General features: G+C 49.9%; 9 protein-coding genes across 9 annotated transcripts; 4 read left to right on the top strand and 5 right to left on the bottom strand.

Moving 5' to 3' along the window:
- Positions 1-69: 69 nt before the first annotated feature.
- N7473_000082 (HesA/MoeB/ThiF family protein) lies at positions 70-2,072 on the bottom strand. The gene is made up of 3 exons (XM_057146022.1): positions 1,772-2,072; positions 1,476-1,689; positions 70-1,409 (listed from the first exon to the last, which is right to left on the bottom strand). The coding sequence occupies exons 1-3, from the start codon at positions 2,013-2,015 to the stop codon at positions 494-496; spliced, it is 1,374 nt and encodes a 457-aa protein (XP_057013908.1). The 5' UTR covers positions 2,016-2,072; the 3' UTR covers positions 70-493.
- A 432-nt stretch (positions 2,073-2,504) lies between these two features.
- Positions 2,505-4,392, top strand: atg15 (triglyceride lipase ATG15; the record flags this gene model as incomplete). Its single annotated transcript, XM_057146023.1, has 2 exons — positions 2,505-2,693; positions 2,746-4,392. The coding sequence occupies 2 exons, from the start codon at positions 2,505-2,507 to the stop codon at positions 4,390-4,392; spliced, it is 1,836 nt and encodes a 611-aa protein (XP_057013909.1).
- A 604-nt stretch (positions 4,393-4,996) lies between these two features.
- Positions 4,997-6,211, bottom strand: N7473_000084 (uncharacterized protein; the record flags this gene model as incomplete). Its single annotated transcript, XM_057146024.1, has 1 exon — positions 4,997-6,211. The coding sequence occupies one exon, from the start codon at positions 6,209-6,211 to the stop codon at positions 4,997-4,999; it is 1,215 nt and encodes a 404-aa protein (XP_057013910.1).
- A 443-nt stretch (positions 6,212-6,654) lies between these two features.
- On the top strand, positions 6,655-7,638 carry N7473_000085 (enoyl-CoA hydratase/isomerase family protein; the record flags this gene model as incomplete). The annotated part of the gene is made up of 1 exon (XM_057146025.1): positions 6,655-7,638. One exon carries the CDS (start codon positions 6,655-6,657, stop codon positions 7,636-7,638), a length of 984 nt encoding a protein of 327 aa, XP_057013911.1.
- Positions 7,639-7,785: 147 nt separating this feature from the next.
- Positions 7,786-9,468, bottom strand: N7473_000086 (uncharacterized protein; the record flags this gene model as incomplete). Its single annotated transcript, XM_057146026.1, has 3 exons — positions 7,786-8,810; positions 8,885-9,101; positions 9,205-9,468. 3 exons carry the CDS (start codon positions 9,466-9,468, stop codon positions 7,786-7,788), a joined length of 1,506 nt encoding a protein of 501 aa, XP_057013912.1.
- Positions 9,469-10,226: 758 nt separating this feature from the next.
- Positions 10,227-10,466, top strand: N7473_000087 (uncharacterized protein; the record flags this gene model as incomplete). The annotated part of the gene is given in 2 exon segments (XM_057146027.1): positions 10,227-10,419; positions 10,438-10,466. The coding sequence occupies 2 exon segments, from the start codon at positions 10,227-10,229 to the stop codon at positions 10,464-10,466; spliced, it is 222 nt and encodes a 73-aa protein (XP_057013913.1).
- A 384-nt stretch (positions 10,467-10,850) lies between these two features.
- On the bottom strand, positions 10,851-12,095 carry N7473_000088 (uncharacterized protein; the record flags this gene model as incomplete). Its single annotated transcript, XM_057146028.1, has 5 exons — positions 10,851-11,101; positions 11,154-11,385; positions 11,631-11,698; positions 11,749-11,967; positions 12,026-12,095. 5 exons carry the CDS (start codon positions 12,093-12,095, stop codon positions 10,851-10,853), a joined length of 840 nt encoding a protein of 279 aa, XP_057013914.1.
- A 2,219-nt stretch (positions 12,096-14,314) lies between these two features.
- N7473_000089 (monocarboxylate transporter) lies at positions 14,315-15,752 on the top strand (the record flags this gene model as incomplete). The annotated part of the gene is made up of 4 exons (XM_057146029.1): positions 14,315-14,412; positions 14,479-14,508; positions 14,566-15,452; positions 15,535-15,752. 4 exons carry the CDS (start codon positions 14,315-14,317, stop codon positions 15,750-15,752), a joined length of 1,233 nt encoding a protein of 410 aa, XP_057013915.1.
- Positions 15,753-16,240: 488 nt separating this feature from the next.
- On the bottom strand, positions 16,241-18,030 carry N7473_000090 (FAD-binding oxidoreductase; the record flags this gene model as incomplete). The annotated part of the gene is made up of 3 exons (XM_057146030.1): positions 16,241-16,601; positions 16,665-17,439; positions 17,523-18,030. The coding sequence occupies 3 exons, from the start codon at positions 18,028-18,030 to the stop codon at positions 16,241-16,243; spliced, it is 1,644 nt and encodes a 547-aa protein (XP_057013916.1).
- Positions 18,031-18,201: the final 171 nt, after the last annotated feature.

Here is an 18,201-nt window from a genome sequence, read left to right on the forward strand (position 1 = left end):
ACCGTCACCTAGAGTACAATATGAATGTACATCCTCTGAATTAAACTTGTATAAAAGTTCTAACTAACTGTCTTTTGAAAGGTCTTTTGAACGGTCTTTTTTAATAGCTAATGTAAAAAGCTTAGTAGGCATCATAAGCCCAGACATCTAGGTACTCAATGTACCTATTATCCACCATATCCGAGAATAGAAGTCTGTCGTGCGAAAGCACAAGTTGGCGTGCGAGTAGCCTCAGCCAATAGATAACCATCCATATAGAACATCTTACGAAGCATGTCAGCATGGACCTGATATTTTGCTCAGTGGATTGAGCGAGGCCTGATAACAAGGTAGATATGACATTTGGCCCCAAGGCAGAGATACTCTTCAGCAGTATTTACAATGCGTCCTCAGTATTCCGGCCATTCAGGGTCCACTTGTTCTCGCCACGCTCGTAGCCCGCCTCGGATGTCGCCAATGTAGCGTTGCCCGCCACGGTCCAGCCCCAGTTCCTTCAGTCTCTGGACCGCAAGTTGGGAGTCATTGCCCAGTCGACAGACAACGTAGATCGGATCATTGGACTCGGAGGCAGCCAGCCCGGCAGGAACCCATGAGGGGGTTTCCCCGTTGATGTCGAGGCCAGAATGTTAGAGATGGGAATGTTTATACTATCTCCCAGACTGCAAATCCCAAATTGGACCTTGTCTCGCACGTCGATCATGGTATGGCTTGGAGAGGCAGAGGAGCCTTGGGATCCGTGATCAGAACCGGGGTACTTTTCATTGTATTCTCGCGCAGATATGCGTTCATCGGGAGCGAGAAGCGACGGCGGAAGAGCCGAGCCACAGAAGAAGACGTAGTCGGTCGACCCAGAGGTGATGGTATCCAAAGTGACCGTGGCTTCCGCAGAGCAAACTGCGCAATTGGTCCGGCGAGAACGAATGCGGATCGTACGGAACAAGGGATTGGAGTATGCCGAGAACATGTGGAGCAGTGGAGATTGTTGCGCACCCGTTCCGGTGTTCTGTGCTTCTCCATTACCAGCCCCGGCAGTGATAACCTTGATCGCTTCCAGGGCCTGCAAAACGCCCATGGTCCCAACTACGGGCCCCAGAATGCCTCCATCCGCACAGCTCACCACACTGTCGGCCGGAGGGGGCTTCGGGAAAACACAGCGGTAACAAGGCCCTCCTTGTTTATCTCCAGGTGGCCGGGGAGGATTGTTCAATACCATCAGCTGTCCATCGGTGCGTAGGGCAGATGCAGATACCAAGGGTTTCCCCAAGAGCACTGCAGTGTCCGAGATCAGGTACCGTGTTGCAGGATTGTCTGTGCAATCGAGAATAAAATCATATTGAGCAAAGATGCGAGGCGCCTCACTGGGTGTGAGGTGCGTTCGGTGGGCAATGTAGGTGGGATGAGGATTCAGTCTGTTCAGGGTACCATAGTCAGGGCTGGTGCTGGGTCATCATAAAGTTCTCGGATTTGAGACTCACTCTCGCAATGACTCAATGGCGCTGTCCACCTTGTATTTCCCCACATTGTGGCTGCGGTGCAGAACCTGACGATGTAAATTCGAAACCTCGACCGTGTCTCCGTCGATCAGACCCAGTGTACCCACACCCGCACCAGCAAGATACTGTGCCGCAGGACATCCAAGACCGCCGGCCCCGACTAGAAGAACCTTGGCTGCACGCAGCTTCAATTGACCTGCTCAGACGAAAGGAGAGCAAGGTTAGCGAGTTGGGGTTCCCGTTGCCTCACAAACCCAAGACACTGGAGTGAAACTCACCTTCCAGCCCGACTTGTGAAACAATCATCTGTCTGCCATATCGCTTATATTCCTCTTGCAGCAAAGGCCAACGAGACGCACTCTTTGACTGAACTTGCTGGTTGTCCGAGAGCTCCGCACTGTTCGACTTCGCCGCGGCAGCTTCTTGAGCGCTGGCGAGTTCCCGCTTGAGTCCTGTAAGCTGTGCCTCAGTGGCTGTGATTTGCGCTCGCAGAGAGGCGCATCTCTCGTCCAAGTCGCTCATCGTGGTGGCTGATTCAGATAACCAGAGGCCAGGAAGCTTGGGCTATCAAGGCAAGAGAGTAGTTGGTGAGCTGGACCGTCCCAGTTCCCCGCGGGAATTTTACTTTCCCACGTGCCGCAGTGGGGCACGCACAATGATGGTGTCACAGCTTCCCCGCGTCGATTGAAGTACACGAAATCTTAATTATGAAGCTTACGGTACTTTAGTCATGGTCATGCTAGCAGGAACGGCATATACAATAAGAAAACGAGCAGGGGCAGCCCATGTGGCTGGTTGACGTGTCGTGAATCTCGTGATGTCCCCAAAACGAGGCTCAGCTTATCTCCTTATCTCCTCATCGCTATCGTTTATCAGCTTATCGATTGATCGGCGTAGCGCATCACGGGGTCAAGTCACGTGTGGATCACTCCGCAGTGCGTCACTCCGACCGATAAGGTACGATAGCCCATCTCCATCCTCGGCTTCCCTGCATCATCCATCATCATCATCATGGCTCGTTCTCGGCGATCTCACTCCCTTCGTCGGGACATGTCAAACCTTTGTGCGTTGTTACTATCAGCTGTGTTACTACCAAAGGCCGCAGGGGCTCATGGAAACGTACCTGCGGTCCAGCTCCCCATCATCCCGCCACCAGCATCCTTGGACGAACCGGAGTTGTCCTCCGAACCATACGAGTTTGTAAGTGGCAGGCGTGCACTTCTCATTGAGATTCATGGCTAAGTCTTTCTAGTCTCTCCGTCATATATTCCACCGAGGGGGATACCAACACCCAGACCTACACGCCAGACTCGATGTCAACCCCAACACCCGCCTGTGGGCAGTGTCAGAAGATGGCACTGAGCGGGAGCCTTTTACAATCGAGACGCCCTTGATAGCTTCATCATCTCCCATGACGATACAACGTCTGGCAGATCGACGCATATCTGTGATCGAAGGACACATGTTGGCTGCCCGATCTTCCGGCATTGCAACAGCTTCATCTCCAGCGGACTGGGTTATGGACACACTCACCGGCCCAAATATCACGGACAAACAGACGGTGTTGACATTTGCACAAATGACGGCCAATGATTACATCGAGGAGCCCGGCACAGAGGACTGGCAAAACATTCACGGCCAATTCAACTACTCCAACAGCTTTGGATGGCAGAAGGACGGACTTCGAGGACACATCTATGCCGACAAAACCAACCGCACCATTGTGGTTTCCCTGAAAGGCACTTCCCCGGCTCTGTTTGACGGAGCTGGTACCACAACGAATGATAAGACCAATGACAACTTGTTCTTCAGTTGCTGCTGTGGTCAGGGAGGCTCGTATCTTTGGAGGCAGGTCTGTGACTGCCAGAGCGCCCTGTTTACCGCCAACGTGACTTGCATCGTGGAGGCGATGAACGATGAGAACAAATATTACAGGGCCGCCATCGATCTCTACTCCAATGTCACTGCGATTTACCCCGACGCAAACGTCTGGCTCACTGGACATTCCCTGGGTGGTGCCATGGCCAGTCTCCTCGGCTTGACCTTTGGCCTTCCAACAGTGACGTTTGAAGCAGTCCCTGAAGCCTTGCCCGCGGCTCGACTCGGTATTCCCAGTCCACCAGGCCATGACCCCCGACTTCCGCAGACACGGCGTTCAACGGGAGCGTACCATTTTGGCCACACGGCTGATCCGGTATACATGGGGACCTGCAACGGCATCAACTCCCTTTGCACATGGGGCGGCTACGCAATGGAATCCGCCTGCCACACTGGTCAGATGTGTACATATGACACAGTGGGGGACAAAGGCTGGCGTGTGGGCCTTGGAACGCATAAGATCAGGAATGTCATCTCGGACGTGATCAAGGTTTACGACGATGTGCCACCATGTGCAGCCGAGGAGGAATGTTACGACTGTGTCCTGTGGAAGTTTTTCAAGAGCAATGGCTCTGAAATCACGACGACAACCACCACAACCACGGCCTCCCCAACACTCACCAGGACAACAACATGTAAAACTCCGGGTTGGTGGGGCTGTCTTGATGAGTCGACTACAGCCACTACTACCACGACAAATGCAAGAAGCACAAGCACTACAACCACCACGTCGACCTGCAAAACGCCTGGCTGGTTTGGCTGCAACGACCCGACGACCACAAGCGCCACTGCAACGTCAACGTCGACATCCACGTCTTCCTCCACTTCTACGACTTCGTCGTGCAAGACACCCGGTTGGTTCGGCTGCCATGATTCTACGACCACCAGTAACATGGCCACGCCAGCGCCAACTATCACGACGCTGCCCTCGCCAACGGCTTCGGCCACTTGCACTTGCCAGGAGCCTGGCTGGTTTGGCTGTCGGGACCCCATCTCCGAACCAACACCCGCCCATGAGTGAACCAACGCGCTCGCCATAATGGACGCCTGGATTCTTTTCTTGGGATACCGAGACCAGCGCCAACCGCGAAGCTAATCACTTCTTTTGGCCCGCATACATATACAAGACTTCTTTGGTAGCCATCTGTCTCGGCAGATGATCACCGCGACATATACGAACGAATTTGATTTGGAGCTGTCCACTGATGCATTCGGGGGATGCGACACAACCATATATCAGATGATACGACACAACACACCCGAGCAAGCATTTTCTATTCTGAATTTTTTTTCGTTTGTTTCTTTCTTTCCGTTTAGACAACCCCGATGCGACTTGGATGGCGTTGCAGTTTGATGTTCACTTTAACTTTGGTCTCTGGTTTTCTTTTTCTCGTCAGGAGTTTTGTGGGGTACGAATATGGATAGTCCCACACGAGTTGCCTCGATTTCAAACACGGACAACCCGTGGCTTGCTCTGATAGATTGTCTTTTCTGATCAGTAGAATATACTTGCTTGCCAATTAATATCACTGTTCCGGTCTTTCTGTACTCGTCAAATGTGTCATTGAATAGTCTATTGCTAATGTACATGATCTGATTGGGCACACAAACTGTACGTGGGCCAGTCAGTTTCTACGACCTGCGTTGTGGACGGTATACGGCAAATCTGCAGGGCTGTGTGTTCGCGCCAGGCGAATCACACTACCCCCCGAGCTACCAGACTGGCCAGATTGCACCCGCCGAAGTGATCGAGTCGAGGGTGTGCGTACCGCTCGTGGCCCCCTATAAAAGCCACTATCAACCGAGACTCTGGACTCCGGGCTCCGCATATCAGGCGCGGTATCGTAGCCCGATTGTGTTTCCCACGTAGACGCATTAGATGGGCGAAGACTGTTACTCCGCACCGGAGTGAATGTGCCTCCATACCCAGAATGGTCCACGGTATCTGTCTCACCCTCTTCGTCTGAAGGACCAATGACTGACTCGGTATCTGCGCGACGGTAACTTGCGCTGTCGCGAATCACCTCGAGGACTGGTGGTGCTAGGGATGTGATGCCTCTCAAAATCTCCGCGAAAAGATGCATGAGTTCTCGAAATTCCGTCTCATGGAGCTGATACGATGAGAAACGCGCACGTTCATAGAGTGCCAGAAAATCAGCACCGAGTTCTGGGGAAGTGATGACGCCTAAGTTTGTGAGATGCCGAATGTACTGTCTGAGGCCCATCGAGGCAGGTCTTTGAAGTACTTCCACCACGCGGGTATCAGGGAATGGGTCCGTAGCATTGGATAAAGAATCATCGGCGGGAGCTATCGACACAGCTTTGGCCTCGATCAGGTTCGGCAGTTCCTGGATGACTGTGCGGTATGGAAGGTTGGGAAGATCGGGAGACGCGGGGGATGACCAGCCGGGATGCTCGACAGAACCCCATGGCGGACGATCAGGATCAACTAGAAGATCTTTGTAGTTCGAGAAACTTTGTGTTTCGTCTGCGGTATCGCGCGGGCGGGCCTGGTACGAGATGACTGCACTGCGGGCAAGTCCCTCCATTACCAGGCGCCTCACGCTCTTGTTGACATCTTCTTTCTCAATGGGGATCCACGCCTTGGGAATGCCCGCCAAAGTGGTACGATTCGTGTAGATTCGAGTCGCATAGATGAGGATTGCCAGGATAAAGGCGATGACGTAGGCGCCGGCGATGAAGAAGATGTTCGTTGGTCGGTTGGTCTCCCAGCATTGATAGATGGCATCGGCTGGGGTGAGGAGGATAAGGCAGAAGCAGACCAGAGCCAGGAAGAAGAAGGAACTGGAATTCAGAAAGCGTTCCAATCTGGCCGCCATGACTGTTCGCGCATGGTGTGCGAACTGTTTGGGAATTGGTGGTTGTTTGGGAATAACATGAGTTCCATCGGCTGTTGTCGCGATCAACCTCCAGGACGGCACGTGATGATAGATGGAAAGCTTATCTACCTTATCGGTTGATTACGTCATTGCCAGACAAGCTTATCGGAGTTAACAGATCGGAGTCCGGGCCACTTGATTCATAGATGCTTGCTGCTTGCGTCCTAGTTAACGGAACATAGGTTACCTAACAGTGGCCTCGTTACTCGGCCTAGAAAATTATACCAGCGCGATTCGCGAATGCAGATCCAACTTATGTTCATGCTTATATTAATCCGTCTTATTTGATACACTAGATCCTGATATTAACCTTAATCAGCTTATCATTTTGCGTCTATGCTCTGAGGCTCTCTAGTTTCTAGTCTGTATTCGTCACTGTCACGATGCATCTTAAGTCCGTTGTCGTTGTTCACTTTCTGTCCCTATGGTATTCCTCCACATGGGCCTCTCTAGTCCAAGACAATAGCACCTTCGCTGGGCCTATACCAAGCATCCACAATCCTACTAGCGCCAGCATCGGAAGTATTGAGCCGGTAATGAGCGTATTGCCCCATGGCACAATCTCCACAATCCGAACACCGGGGAGCAACATCACCCGTGCAATCTTCTCCAATGGTCCTATCAACATTATGAACTGGCCAATGATCCAGGACTTGCAAACCTTCACAGTCTCTCTTTACAATCAATCCCATACGAAAGTCGTGATCCTGCAGAGTGCAAACCCGAGTTTTTTCATCGCCCAGCTCAGCCTCCTCGAACACGATGGCTGGCCTACACCCACAGAACAAACGAAGACATTTATTGACGCCGCCTACGATATCAGTACACTCCCCGTGATCTTTATCGCTAGTATTGCGGGTCGTGCACGTGGCGCGGGAAACGAGCTAGTACTACAATGTGACCTGCGCTATGCGGCGAGGGGACGCACGTTTCTGGGCAATTTCGAAACAGCCATAGGACTGATTCCTGGCGCTGGTGGCATTGCATATCTTGCATCCCTAATAGGCCGCGCAAAGGCATTCGAGTACGTTCTTTCCGGGCGGGACATCGATGCCGACACCGCAGAGCGGATCGGATGGGTGAATCATGCCGTGGATTCATATGATTTAGATGGGGTCGTGGGGGCATTTGCGGAGAGACTGGCACTGTTTCCAGTCCAGGCATTGGCAGCGGCAAAGAAACGAATCAACGAGGTGAGTCTTGTGCCGCCGGAACAGGTATGGGCGGATTATAATGCGTGGGTGCCGCTTGTTGGCAAGCCATTCTCGGCGCCCTTGGCCAGTAAGGAGATGAAGCTTTCGATGAATGAGAGCTTTGGAGAGTATCAGTTGTATGAGGGAGATGAGGTACTCAGGGTTTACGAATAACTCGTTTGTCGACCCACCATACAATGTGAGGCTCACTGAGGTATATTCTCTCGGTATACTGTGGGTTTCTAAGCATGAATACATGGTAGATAAAGTTGTTCGATCAAAGCTCTCTCAGCTATGCATCACTATCGATATGATACTAGCTCAAGGGTAAGCCGTTGGCAAAGCATGGTACGCATCGAACAAGCCCTCTGGGTCGATCATCTTCTTCAACTTTGCCAACCTCCCCAATTTCTGTTTGCCATAAATCTCCTCCAAAGTTTCATCCCCATGCGAATAACTGACATAAACATTCAACCCGGCTGTCCCGGCTGTCCGCACAATAACATCTCTAATCCTTCTTGCATACCCGTCCACAATCCCATCAAGCTGTGCATCAGTGTACTTAAACTCCAGAAGGACATGCGCAATTAAACTTCGCCATGGATATGCGGCCTCGTTATCTGGCACCGCAATGATTCCTTGCGTAGGTAACAGTTGTACATCTATCGAACTGTCAAGGGTGGCTGGGTATCTGGTTATCATGTCTTGAAAGATACCAGAGGCTGTAGTGTAGGCGTCTGGGTCAAGCCTGTTGACTCCGATTACCCATTGGCTGCGTCTATTCCCTCGCTTACAGATCGCTGGTCCTGTGAAGCCAAATCCCACGGTATCCAGCAGGTTGATCCAAGGAACCGATGTGATATTAGATATGAGCGGGTTTTGGTCGAAGAGGAACTGCACGGCTGCTCGGCCGTCTGCTTCAGGTCCAGCATAGACGGCGTTAGCGGTGATGATGGTTTCATTAAGATCCGCATCATAATTGAATAGTGTTAGGATAGAAAGCTCCTTAGGCTGAGACTTTGCCATTTTGTCAAGTCGCTCGTAATAACTTTGCACCTGGGAAATGGGAAACTTGAAGTCCGCATTCAGGTGCAAGCCGTTGGGGACCTGGTCATAGATCCTGTACGTGGCATTCAAGACATAACCAAAGTTGAAGCCCGCGCCACCAATGCCCCAGAATATATCTGCATTCTCGGTTTTGGAAGCAGTGATAATAGTCGTGTTGGGAAGCATCAGTCTAACGGAGATGAGACTGTCCAAGACTAAACCGTGTAGGCCCGACAGCCGTCCTACGCCACCTCCTAGACTTCCGCCCAGTAGGCCAACGCATGAGCAAGAGCCCGTTGCTAATATTATTAGCTTCATATTGACATATATGGTAATTTATGGGTGAGGTCATCTGCGAGGGGATAAAGCTTACGCATTTCCTTTCCAATGGGATACAGAGCGTCAATGGCCTGGCCGAATGTAACAGATCCCCCTGCTGTAAGGGTATTTGCGTCAGGGTCAACGCTTAAATGGTCCAGGAAGGCCGTGTTGATCTCGAGGCCATTCTGGACAGAGTCCAAAGTGATGGAGTAGCCATGTCGAGGACCAGTCGCTAGGAATGTGACATTTGACTGTGTTGCACATTGAATCTAGGCCATTATCAATCAGCGAATAATCTAAGGGATGTTTCCGCCAAGGCATGAGAAGCCATAAAGTGATATCAACATATGAAACCATTCAGGTGGAACGTACTGAAGTCGCAATATCCTCTTCAGACCCTGCATTGACAAGAACGGAGTACGAGGGAGCTGCCAAGGTCGTCCAGCGGATGCTGTCATTGACGAAATTTGTATTGGCGGGGGTAATGATTGACGAGGTGGGTATGTTTCTATGCAGGCAGTCTAGCAAGGTATCTATCTTCGACTGGCTTGATGATGCCTGGGCGGCGGCGGCACCGACCGACCTGCAGACGGCGATCAGAGCGAAAAATGATATTGGGGCAATGAGAGGTAGCATATTTATCTGTGTGGGGAACCAAAGTACCGGGCGTAGTTCAATGAGATATTAGCCTGTATACCTGAGTAGTTCACGCGAAGCCGAAACTCGACTTTAATCTTCCGTTTGCGGTACCTGGAAAATCAATAAGCGGATAGAAAGTATGGGTCAGTGAGCTGAGACAATAACCCGCGTAACGGGGTCACAAACTGCTGGCTGCAAACCCCCGACCAGGGTCAGATCACTCCACCAACCCGCAGCGAGACCCCGGACTTTCGGAAAACTGGCAAGAGTCCGACCCTTATATCCGCATTAAAACGCCACGCAATACTCGAACCAACCCAATCTGAATCAAGCATTTTCTGTTCCCCAGATAATAGATTACGAATATGGTTGCCTGTGGTTTTAGTACACTTGCTCCTGCCCTGATTTTCTCGGTATGCAACCCTCCCTCGTCCCCTCTGCTCCGTTTATAGAGGTATTTGGCTAATCGATGATCGATCCTTCACTGATGTAGCTACAAATCTGGCGGAGGGTGGGTCAGCCCTCGTAATCCATCCCTGTCATGTTTTATCCTAATCCAGTTCACTTGTGCAGCATACAATCGGCCCCACAGATATCGGCTACATTCTCTACAATGGGGAAAGCAAAGGCACTCTAAAGTCGGTCGAGGGGGTCAGTTATTCTTCCGCTTTTCTTTGCCTAACACGTAAATCGGTGCAGCTTACCCACAAACTGGTCCGTAGTTTGAGACTTTCCTTAATGCTACAGTCGTGCATATGGACGACTTTTTCAGCCTCTATGGAGATGAATCCAACTATTCTATTGAACCTCGTGGTCTGGCCGTGACCCACGATGGCGTTGCTATCGGCGTGCACGCAACTGGTCTCTTCGCCCGGACCCCGGAGATCACGAGCTTATTGGCCGGCAATCCTGGCAATCCGTCTGAAGATTGGGGGCAATCTTATTCAGGTACGTCATTTTTCCCAGGCTGTGGTTTTTCATACATGCATAGGTAGGGGTAGAGCAGAGCTGATAGGATGAGATAAAAGCCTCGGTGTGGACATTCGATGTCAGCAAGAATAGTACCAAATACAGAAACCTTGCAGACTCAATGTTTGTCGGCAACTTCCGCCTAATGCCAGGGAATAGCGATAAATCGTCACTCTTCAACGTGGAATATCGGCTGAGCAAAATCACTCCCGGGCCACACATCCGAGGGGATTGTCCGGAGTCGGGATAGACTCGTAGTGCTCGGGTCTCCTCGTCTAGTCGATATGCATTTGCATAACACGATAACACATGGAAACCTTTGAGCAAGCTTGTGTTCTTGGCATACTGTGGCACAGTCGTGATTTTTTTTTTCAATGATGATAGGATTGATTTATGAGACATGTGGTCCATTAAGTGGAGCCCTGGACAACCTTGAAATCCACCTTTGCTGTTACCAACTCATTTACCATGCGAGTAATAAGATTTTGGTCGGGGTTCTGAATGACCAGTGAGACTTCTTGGGCTGAAGAGGCTGAAGAGGAAGGATCCAAAGGGCTTAGGTCTCCATCTACGAGACTGAAAGTATCTCGTGCTTCTTGAATTGTCCCAGAGTCTAACAATGCGGAATAATTGATGGTCATATCAGAAGGAAGGGAATAGTCTGTCGATGCGTGTTAAATCAGTTGCCTGAGCTCGGGCAATACGGCACTTACGTAGAACGTCGAGCTGAGACGAGAAAAAGTCCGAAGTGGGGGACCCCACGCCAGTAATAGTATAGTCTTCAATAGTTTCTGGAAATGCAGGAGTCCATGGGACTGATTGGAGGTTCCAAAGACTTGTGTCGGACAATGGTGTCATGATTCCGAGGGGTACAGTGGTGTTTTGTGAGCCAGATGCTTCGTTCTGGCAGCAAGGGGGAGCATCGGAGATAGAGGCCAATACAGCCTGCAATCGTTCATAGTTGCGGCTAACGATTGCATGCCTAAATAGACAATGAGGTCACGAAGCAACGGCAGAACCTCAAGACTTAACTGGTTTTTTATGCTATTTGATGGACATCGTGGAAAATGCATTTGCTGGATAGTACTCCAGTTTGTGCCGTGAAAGGAGACTGCTCGGAAGAGGAGTCCAATCTATCAATACTGTCAGGGCATGGATCACATCCATTGGTGGGTTGCAGTCGAATTTACCTTGTCTTGGGTCCATTGCGAAGGCACGAGGGCTGGATCGAGATGCTGGTTCCATCGCTTCGAGCATTCTAGATTAATTATTAGTCTGTACTCTCCTCAACAGATACAAGGAACGTACGGTCTGCGCTACGGGTACCTACGTCTTTGGCGACGTTCACCCATCTCGTTCCGTGCAGCTGGACTGCGATGCGTAGTCGATCATCCTCGCTTTTAGTCCATGCACCTTTGTTAAACTGGTTCTCCAGTACATTGATCCAGCGCTTTCGGACGTCGCGGCTGGTTCTTCCAGGTAGACAGGAGGCGATCGCATCCCAACGTGTTGTGCACGAGGTATTTTCTGGAAAAATGATCATGTGCGTTAGAATCTGCAGCGTGATTCTGAAAGTAATTCCTACCAGCACCCTGTCGAGCATATTCTCTTCGCAAAATCTGATCTTCAGACTCAGTCCATGACCCCGCGCCCATTTCGAAGGTTTATACAGATGAAATAAACTAAACCACAACGCCAATTTGTGAGCACGAGGCAAAGCTTAGCTGTAGCTTGGGCCTTAAGATAAGACTCTCAACCTGGGTGTCTGGGAACAATTTAAGGGCATCGCTTATCCATCTTAACCCGCCTTGGCTCTGCAGAGGCTTTGTTTCGTACTTTTGATTGCTCTGGAGTGGATATGGTATGGCATCATAATACGAAGTCTGCTTGGGGGTAAAGCAATGATTGATTGTGTAGCCAATGGGCGTACGTCGTGGCACAACGGTAGGCGAGAGAGCGCTGCAACTTTGTGATGATAGGATAGAGATAAATAGCAGTGAGAACCTTTTATTTTCCGCCTCCGGCGAAGGTTAAGTAGAGCTAGATTAGAAAGTCCAGCTACTCCGCCCCTTGTGACCAGAAGGATCGAAGTCGCGTCCTTGCATTACGCCATGAAAGGTTTGACCGAACAAAACCTGGGCTGATGCTCCATAGGTACATGGGCAGGTAATTAGTTTCAAGGGAAAGAAGGGTACTACTGAAGGGTTAGCTTTTCCCTCCGTTCCATACAGTATTCTGATATCCCTCGAACAAAAAAGAATAATGTACATATCAATCGACACCCCTAAGATATCTACATGCAAGTCAGCCGGTCAAGATTATTCCGCCGATCACCCAAGGATACTGGGCGGGAAATCACTGTAGCAAGAATATGAATGTACCCTCGTATTAAATGGCAATCGTAGCCCCGTTCAAGCGATTCACCTAGGGATGTTGATGAAATTGAGTAATTTTCGTCTGCCTTCAAAAGCGGGACCGGGTCGACCCGTCATGGCGCCTCATTCTTGGCGTGCTTATGTACAGTAGCCCCAGAAATATGCACAAATTTAATCCAGTCATTACGGTAAAATATCAGTTGGAAGGGCTCGGATATGGTATGAGAATCACTGAATTATTTTTGCATGGGAAACGGCATTGAATTACGAGAATTTGGGAAGCGAGTGGATTCGAGCACATAGGAGAAGCTGAAGAGATGTTCTTTCTCAACTACTAGCCCTCCCATCGTCATCACCCATCACTTAGTATGTAGATCCGTGTATTCGCATTTAGGCGAATATGGATATTAAAACTAATGTTTCAAGATGAGAGACAAGCTTTGCCGCAGCCGCAGCCTATGATCGATGGATCGTAAGCACTACTGCATTGTAACCTGCACAAATCCACTAGTCCCGAAGTGCTCATCAGCAAGGATGAATGAACCTGATTATGTTCACATGTTGGATCAGATAAACGATCTGCAATATCGGAGACACCGAAAGGATCCCTGCCGCAGTTGTAATCGTACTAAGGATCCTTCCAGTAACATGACGCGAATGGTTATTCATGGGCCAATGATTCTATCCATCAAGCGAGATAACTGAGCTTTCAGACATGAGAATTGCAACGTGAGCCGGATGTACACCATGAAATAAATTCCGGTGGCTTAAAAGTTGGCCTCCAAGCTCGATGGAAAACGTCCCGTTCTCTCTATGGCTACGACTCCGTGTAAAATAGATTTATGTCGAACAAAGCCTTGCCGCGCCGCAATTTCAGATACAGCAGGTCGCGGATTACACAATACGTAAAGAGTGTCAGGGGCACAACCACGCGGAGGAATGCCATAGAGACAGAAAATGAAGAACGACAATAGGCTTAAGATGCATCGTTTTAGAGTAACGGAAATAGACTATGAACTATAGACATAAAATGATGATCTCAATCCAGATCAGGGTTTAAATCATGATCTAGTATATTAAACAAGAAGGATTTACATGAAGATGAACATACATATCTGATGCGCGCTTCTATTATTTCCAAGGCCGAGTAACGAGGCCACTAGCATATGCTATGTTATCTATTATTTCTTGCGATCTGAAAATCCCTTACCTATATTAAATACTAGTGATTAGTATCCTTAAGCATCTAGAGAAGGATCATAGGGCATTCTGCATAATTCTGCATTTTTCCGAACGCAGGATATTTGGTAATTACAAAACGATCGGCATGTTTCTTTGCTCTGTTAGCTGGAATGCAAGCATCTATCAAAACCAAGCCGCTCGGACTCCGATCTGTTAACTCCGACAAGCTTGTCTTTTTACCGCCTCCTTTCTCCTCGGTCTATTCTAATCCGCTCGAGACAAAATTACTTCCTTCCTGGCCAATTTACTCTTGGAAAATGCCAAGCGACGAAGAAAAGCGCCAGAACCCCCAGGAACCTCCCAATGGAGGTGCCCGAGCGTGGGGCGTGGCGCTGGGAGCCTTTGCCGCTCAAATGTATGTCTCCACCCCTGCTAATCTATACTTTCGGGTATCGTCGATCTAAAGTTAAGCCAATGTTAGGTGCACTTTCGGCTACATCAACACATTCGGGTGAGTTTGGTGCAACTAAATGAGATAGGGAGCTCTCTTGCCCTAACAATGTTCCAGGGTCTTCCAAAGCTACTACAGTACAACTTTCCTCTCCTCTGAATCCTCCAGCTCCATCTCATGGATCGGCTCCCTGCAAGCCTTCCTCCTCTTCCTATTCGGTGCCGCCAGCGGTCCCCTTTCTGACCGCCTGGGCGTCAAGGCAGTTGTTATTCCTGCTGGCCTCACTCTTGTCTTTTCCGTCATGATGACCAGCCTAAGCCATGAATACTACCAGTTCATCCTCGCCCAGGGTATTTTAGGAGGCATGGCCTGTGGCATGATATTTACACCGGTGGTCTCCTGCGTTGGACAATATTTCACCACGCGTCGGGCGTGGGCGATGGGGGTTGTGGTGTCTGGCGCTGCTATCGGGGGTATTGTCTTTCCCATTACCCTTAACCGTCTCCTGAATCACCATCACCTTAGCTTCGGCTGGTCAGTGCGTATTATTGGCTTCATTATGCTTGTCTTGCTGGTCTACGCTGCTCTTGTCACTAAGGAATTTGCTCCTCGTCGCCAGAAAAACATGTTTCTGATAAGCGCCTTCAAGCAGTGGCCTTACAATCTGACCAATGCGGGCTTCCTCCTGGCTCTGTTGGGCCTGTACGCTCCCATTTTCTACATTGCTGACTATGCCATTGAGCGCGGGGGAATGAGTCCACAGATGGCCCTGTATCAGGTCGCGATCCTCAATGCCCCCTCATTCTTTGGACGGACAATCCCCAATCTCGCAGGTGACAAGCTAGGTCGGTTCAATATTACTATCTTTACCTATGCCGCCTGTGCAATTCTCCTCTTCTGCTGGACAGCTGCCACCTCCAGCGCAGCGATCATGGTCTGGATTGCCTTCTTTGGTTTCTTTTCTGGAGGGGCGTTTTCGTTGTATTCACCTACTGTTGCTCAAGGTTTGTCACCTCTCTTTAGCACATACTATTACCGTCTTTGGAGGGTTGGAAATTTTTGCTGACCTATACGCAATGGATTTAGTATGCCCGAATCCAAGCGACATTGGCACGTATGTCGGGCAAGGTCTAGCGATTTGTAGCTTCGGCGCGCTGGCCGGCACACCAATCAACGGGGCCTTGATCCGGAGTTATGGATATCTAGAGGCGTCGATGTTCAGCGGGGCGATGGTCACTGCAGGCTTGCTCTGCCAGATTCTTGCACGATTTTTGCTGGAGAAACGGCCATGGGCTATCGTTTAGTAGCAGTCTTACACACAGCATTGACAATGGAAGTAGTGGGAATGAAGGCGAGGAGCAAGGATAAGTTGAAACCTGTACACAATATATAACTTTAGATCTCATTGAACAATATCAACACTCTCTAGAATGATAAGAGTGCACATCGAATACTCGTCATATCCTATTTCCCTTGCTATACAGGCCAGACTTTTGACTTGACGTATCACGATCATCGACACCTTAACCGCTTGACGGTATTTGCTATGCATGGTGCAAACGTTGTAGATTGAAACCAGTGACTAGACACTAATGAGAGCTTCTAAAGACTTGAGGGTGTGCCCGAATAGGGTGGCAAATAGAATCTCACCGCGTCATATAATGCAGATAAAATTTGAATTCATTCGTCCACCAAGGGAGGTAGGTGACATCTCTGTGTTCCTGCTCAGGGTAGCAGGATCAGCATCTAGCCTTGCTACCTCGGTTGAAATGATCATGATAACTAGGTACCCCTACAACTCATCATGCTCACTATTCGTAACGCCCTCTTTCGTCTCTAATTTTCTGCTGGCCGCCAAGCGTTTAGGCAATATCGACGCCTCTCGCAATCCACCCCCTGGGCTTCGTCTTACAGGCTGATAAGTGTCAAACCACCCCTCGGGATCATACTTATCCTTGAGCTCGAGCAATCGCGGCATTCGTCCATCATACCCATACAAACTCTCCGCCGGGTCGGCAAACCCATGCCCGTAGTTTACGTATTGCTGCAGCCGACCGTACCCGCTGCTCTCGATGATGAGGTTCTGCGCTGCCTTGAGCCACCTGTCGAGCGTCATGCGCAGGGAGAGGTCTTTATATGTTGCTTGGACGATTCTGGCATAACTCCATTAGCTTGCATTTCTTTTTTGAGGGTTGCCAGGGAAGGGGAATAGATACAAGAAATGCTTCGCCCCATCCCTCCATGGGAAAACACTCGAATCGGCCTCTACGGCCTGTACTTTGCCCTGGCCAAATGTTTGGAACATAAGCAGAAGGGTTGCACGCCCGGCATATTCCTTGGATGTCTTCTCCCAATCCTCAAACAAGCTGACCATCGCAGAGATGTCGTATGTCGCGGCATTTGCAGCGTAGAAATTTCTTTGCCCACCTGGCTGTGAGCAAAGGATATTGTTGAGTTCAAGGTACGTTACCCAGGGCAGTGAATCCCAGGTTACATATTCTTCCTTCTTGAAAATTGGAGATAGGTCGAGAAAAGGTTGCAGGTAGGACAGTGCCGCTTCACGGGGGCCATGCCAGACAAAGTCAATGTTGATGATCGGCTTCCCCGACTTTCCCCTGTAGTGCGCCGTTATAAAGAATGCAAGTTCGGGCGGGAGGTCTGGTGTCGAGATCTCATTCATGAGCTGGAAGAGCTCTGCGGTACGTGAGACGGGGAATTCCATATCCGCGACGAAGTGCTTGCCAGCATTGAGCTGCGGATGCGTCTTGATGACTGCCTCCACGGCAACGCCGAAGTTGTGCCCTGCGCCTCGAACGGCCCACCATAAATCTGTGTTGGAGGTCTCGGACACAGACACAATGGACCCATCATATAGCACGAGCGTGAGCTCAACGATGTTATCCATGAAATATCCGTACATCCCCTGGAGTCGGCCGATTCCTGCACCCAGGCCGATCCCCATCACGCCTGTGCAGGGGCAGGATCCAACAGCTTTCCGAGAGCCAGTCAGTATACTGTTCACACTAAGGCTACAGGAATGGTGAATTGAATAATCGGGCGCATGTTTGACTTACTAACTTCTCTATGTTTGGCATGTGTCGCATTCGCAAATTCTCCCGTCAGAGTTCCGCCCCCGACAACTGCGTACTCTGGGCCTCTTTCCCCATCAAACCGAGTATAGCTGAGCCTCCGCATATTAATTTGGATGGAATTTTGTGTGACCTGTGTGGAGGTCGTTAAACTGTGTCCCCCGGATTGCACGAGAAAGGGGATATTGTTTGCGCGCGCGTATTTGACTGTTGCCACGACGTCTTCGATTGAGGCTACCGCGACGACAGCAGAGTATGTGGGACGGTTGTAATCAGAGTATTTTGTTGTTAGCTCTTCGTACTCTGCGTCGCCTGGGAGGACGACTGAAGCAGATGAGGAAAGATTGGGGGAAAGCGTTGCTTTGATGGAATGTGGGGTGTACGCGGAAATGGGGGTATTGCCACCGAATTTGTTGAGTGCATCTGCATTTGCGCTAGAGAACGAGAAAAATAAGTCTATAAAAGTGAATAGATAAGTTGCTAAAAGTCTCATGATGGGTTAGTATACGTAAATTGATGTACGTATACCGTCGCGACGCTGTAAGGTGGTATGGAGCAGCGGTCAGCGGGGGAATGGGAGATTATATGAAACATGTACAAGGTCCAGTGCTTATCTCGCCATACAGGCCTGTTCTAGAACCTCAACTAGTTAAGCAGGGTAGGT

This window comes from Penicillium subrubescens, assembly GCF_028828155.1.
Source record: "Penicillium subrubescens strain IBT 31985 chromosome Unknown utg000001l_segment0_segment0, whole genome shotgun sequence".
NCBI lineage: Eukaryota > Fungi > Ascomycota > Eurotiomycetes > Eurotiales > Aspergillaceae > Penicillium > Penicillium subrubescens.

Coding starts and splice junctions, on each gene's coding strand:
- N7473_000082 (XM_057146022.1), bottom strand. CDS start 2,015: ATGAGCGACTTGGACGAGAGATGCGCCTCTCTGCGAGCGCAAATCACA. Junction 1,690..1,771: donor TTCACAAGTCGGGCTGGAAG/GTGAGTTTCACT, acceptor TCGTCTGAGCAG/GTCAATTGAAGCTGCGTGCA. Junction 1,410..1,475: donor GCCATTGAGTCATTGCGAGA/GTGAGTCTCAAA, acceptor TACCCTGAACAG/ACTGAATCCTCATCCCACCT.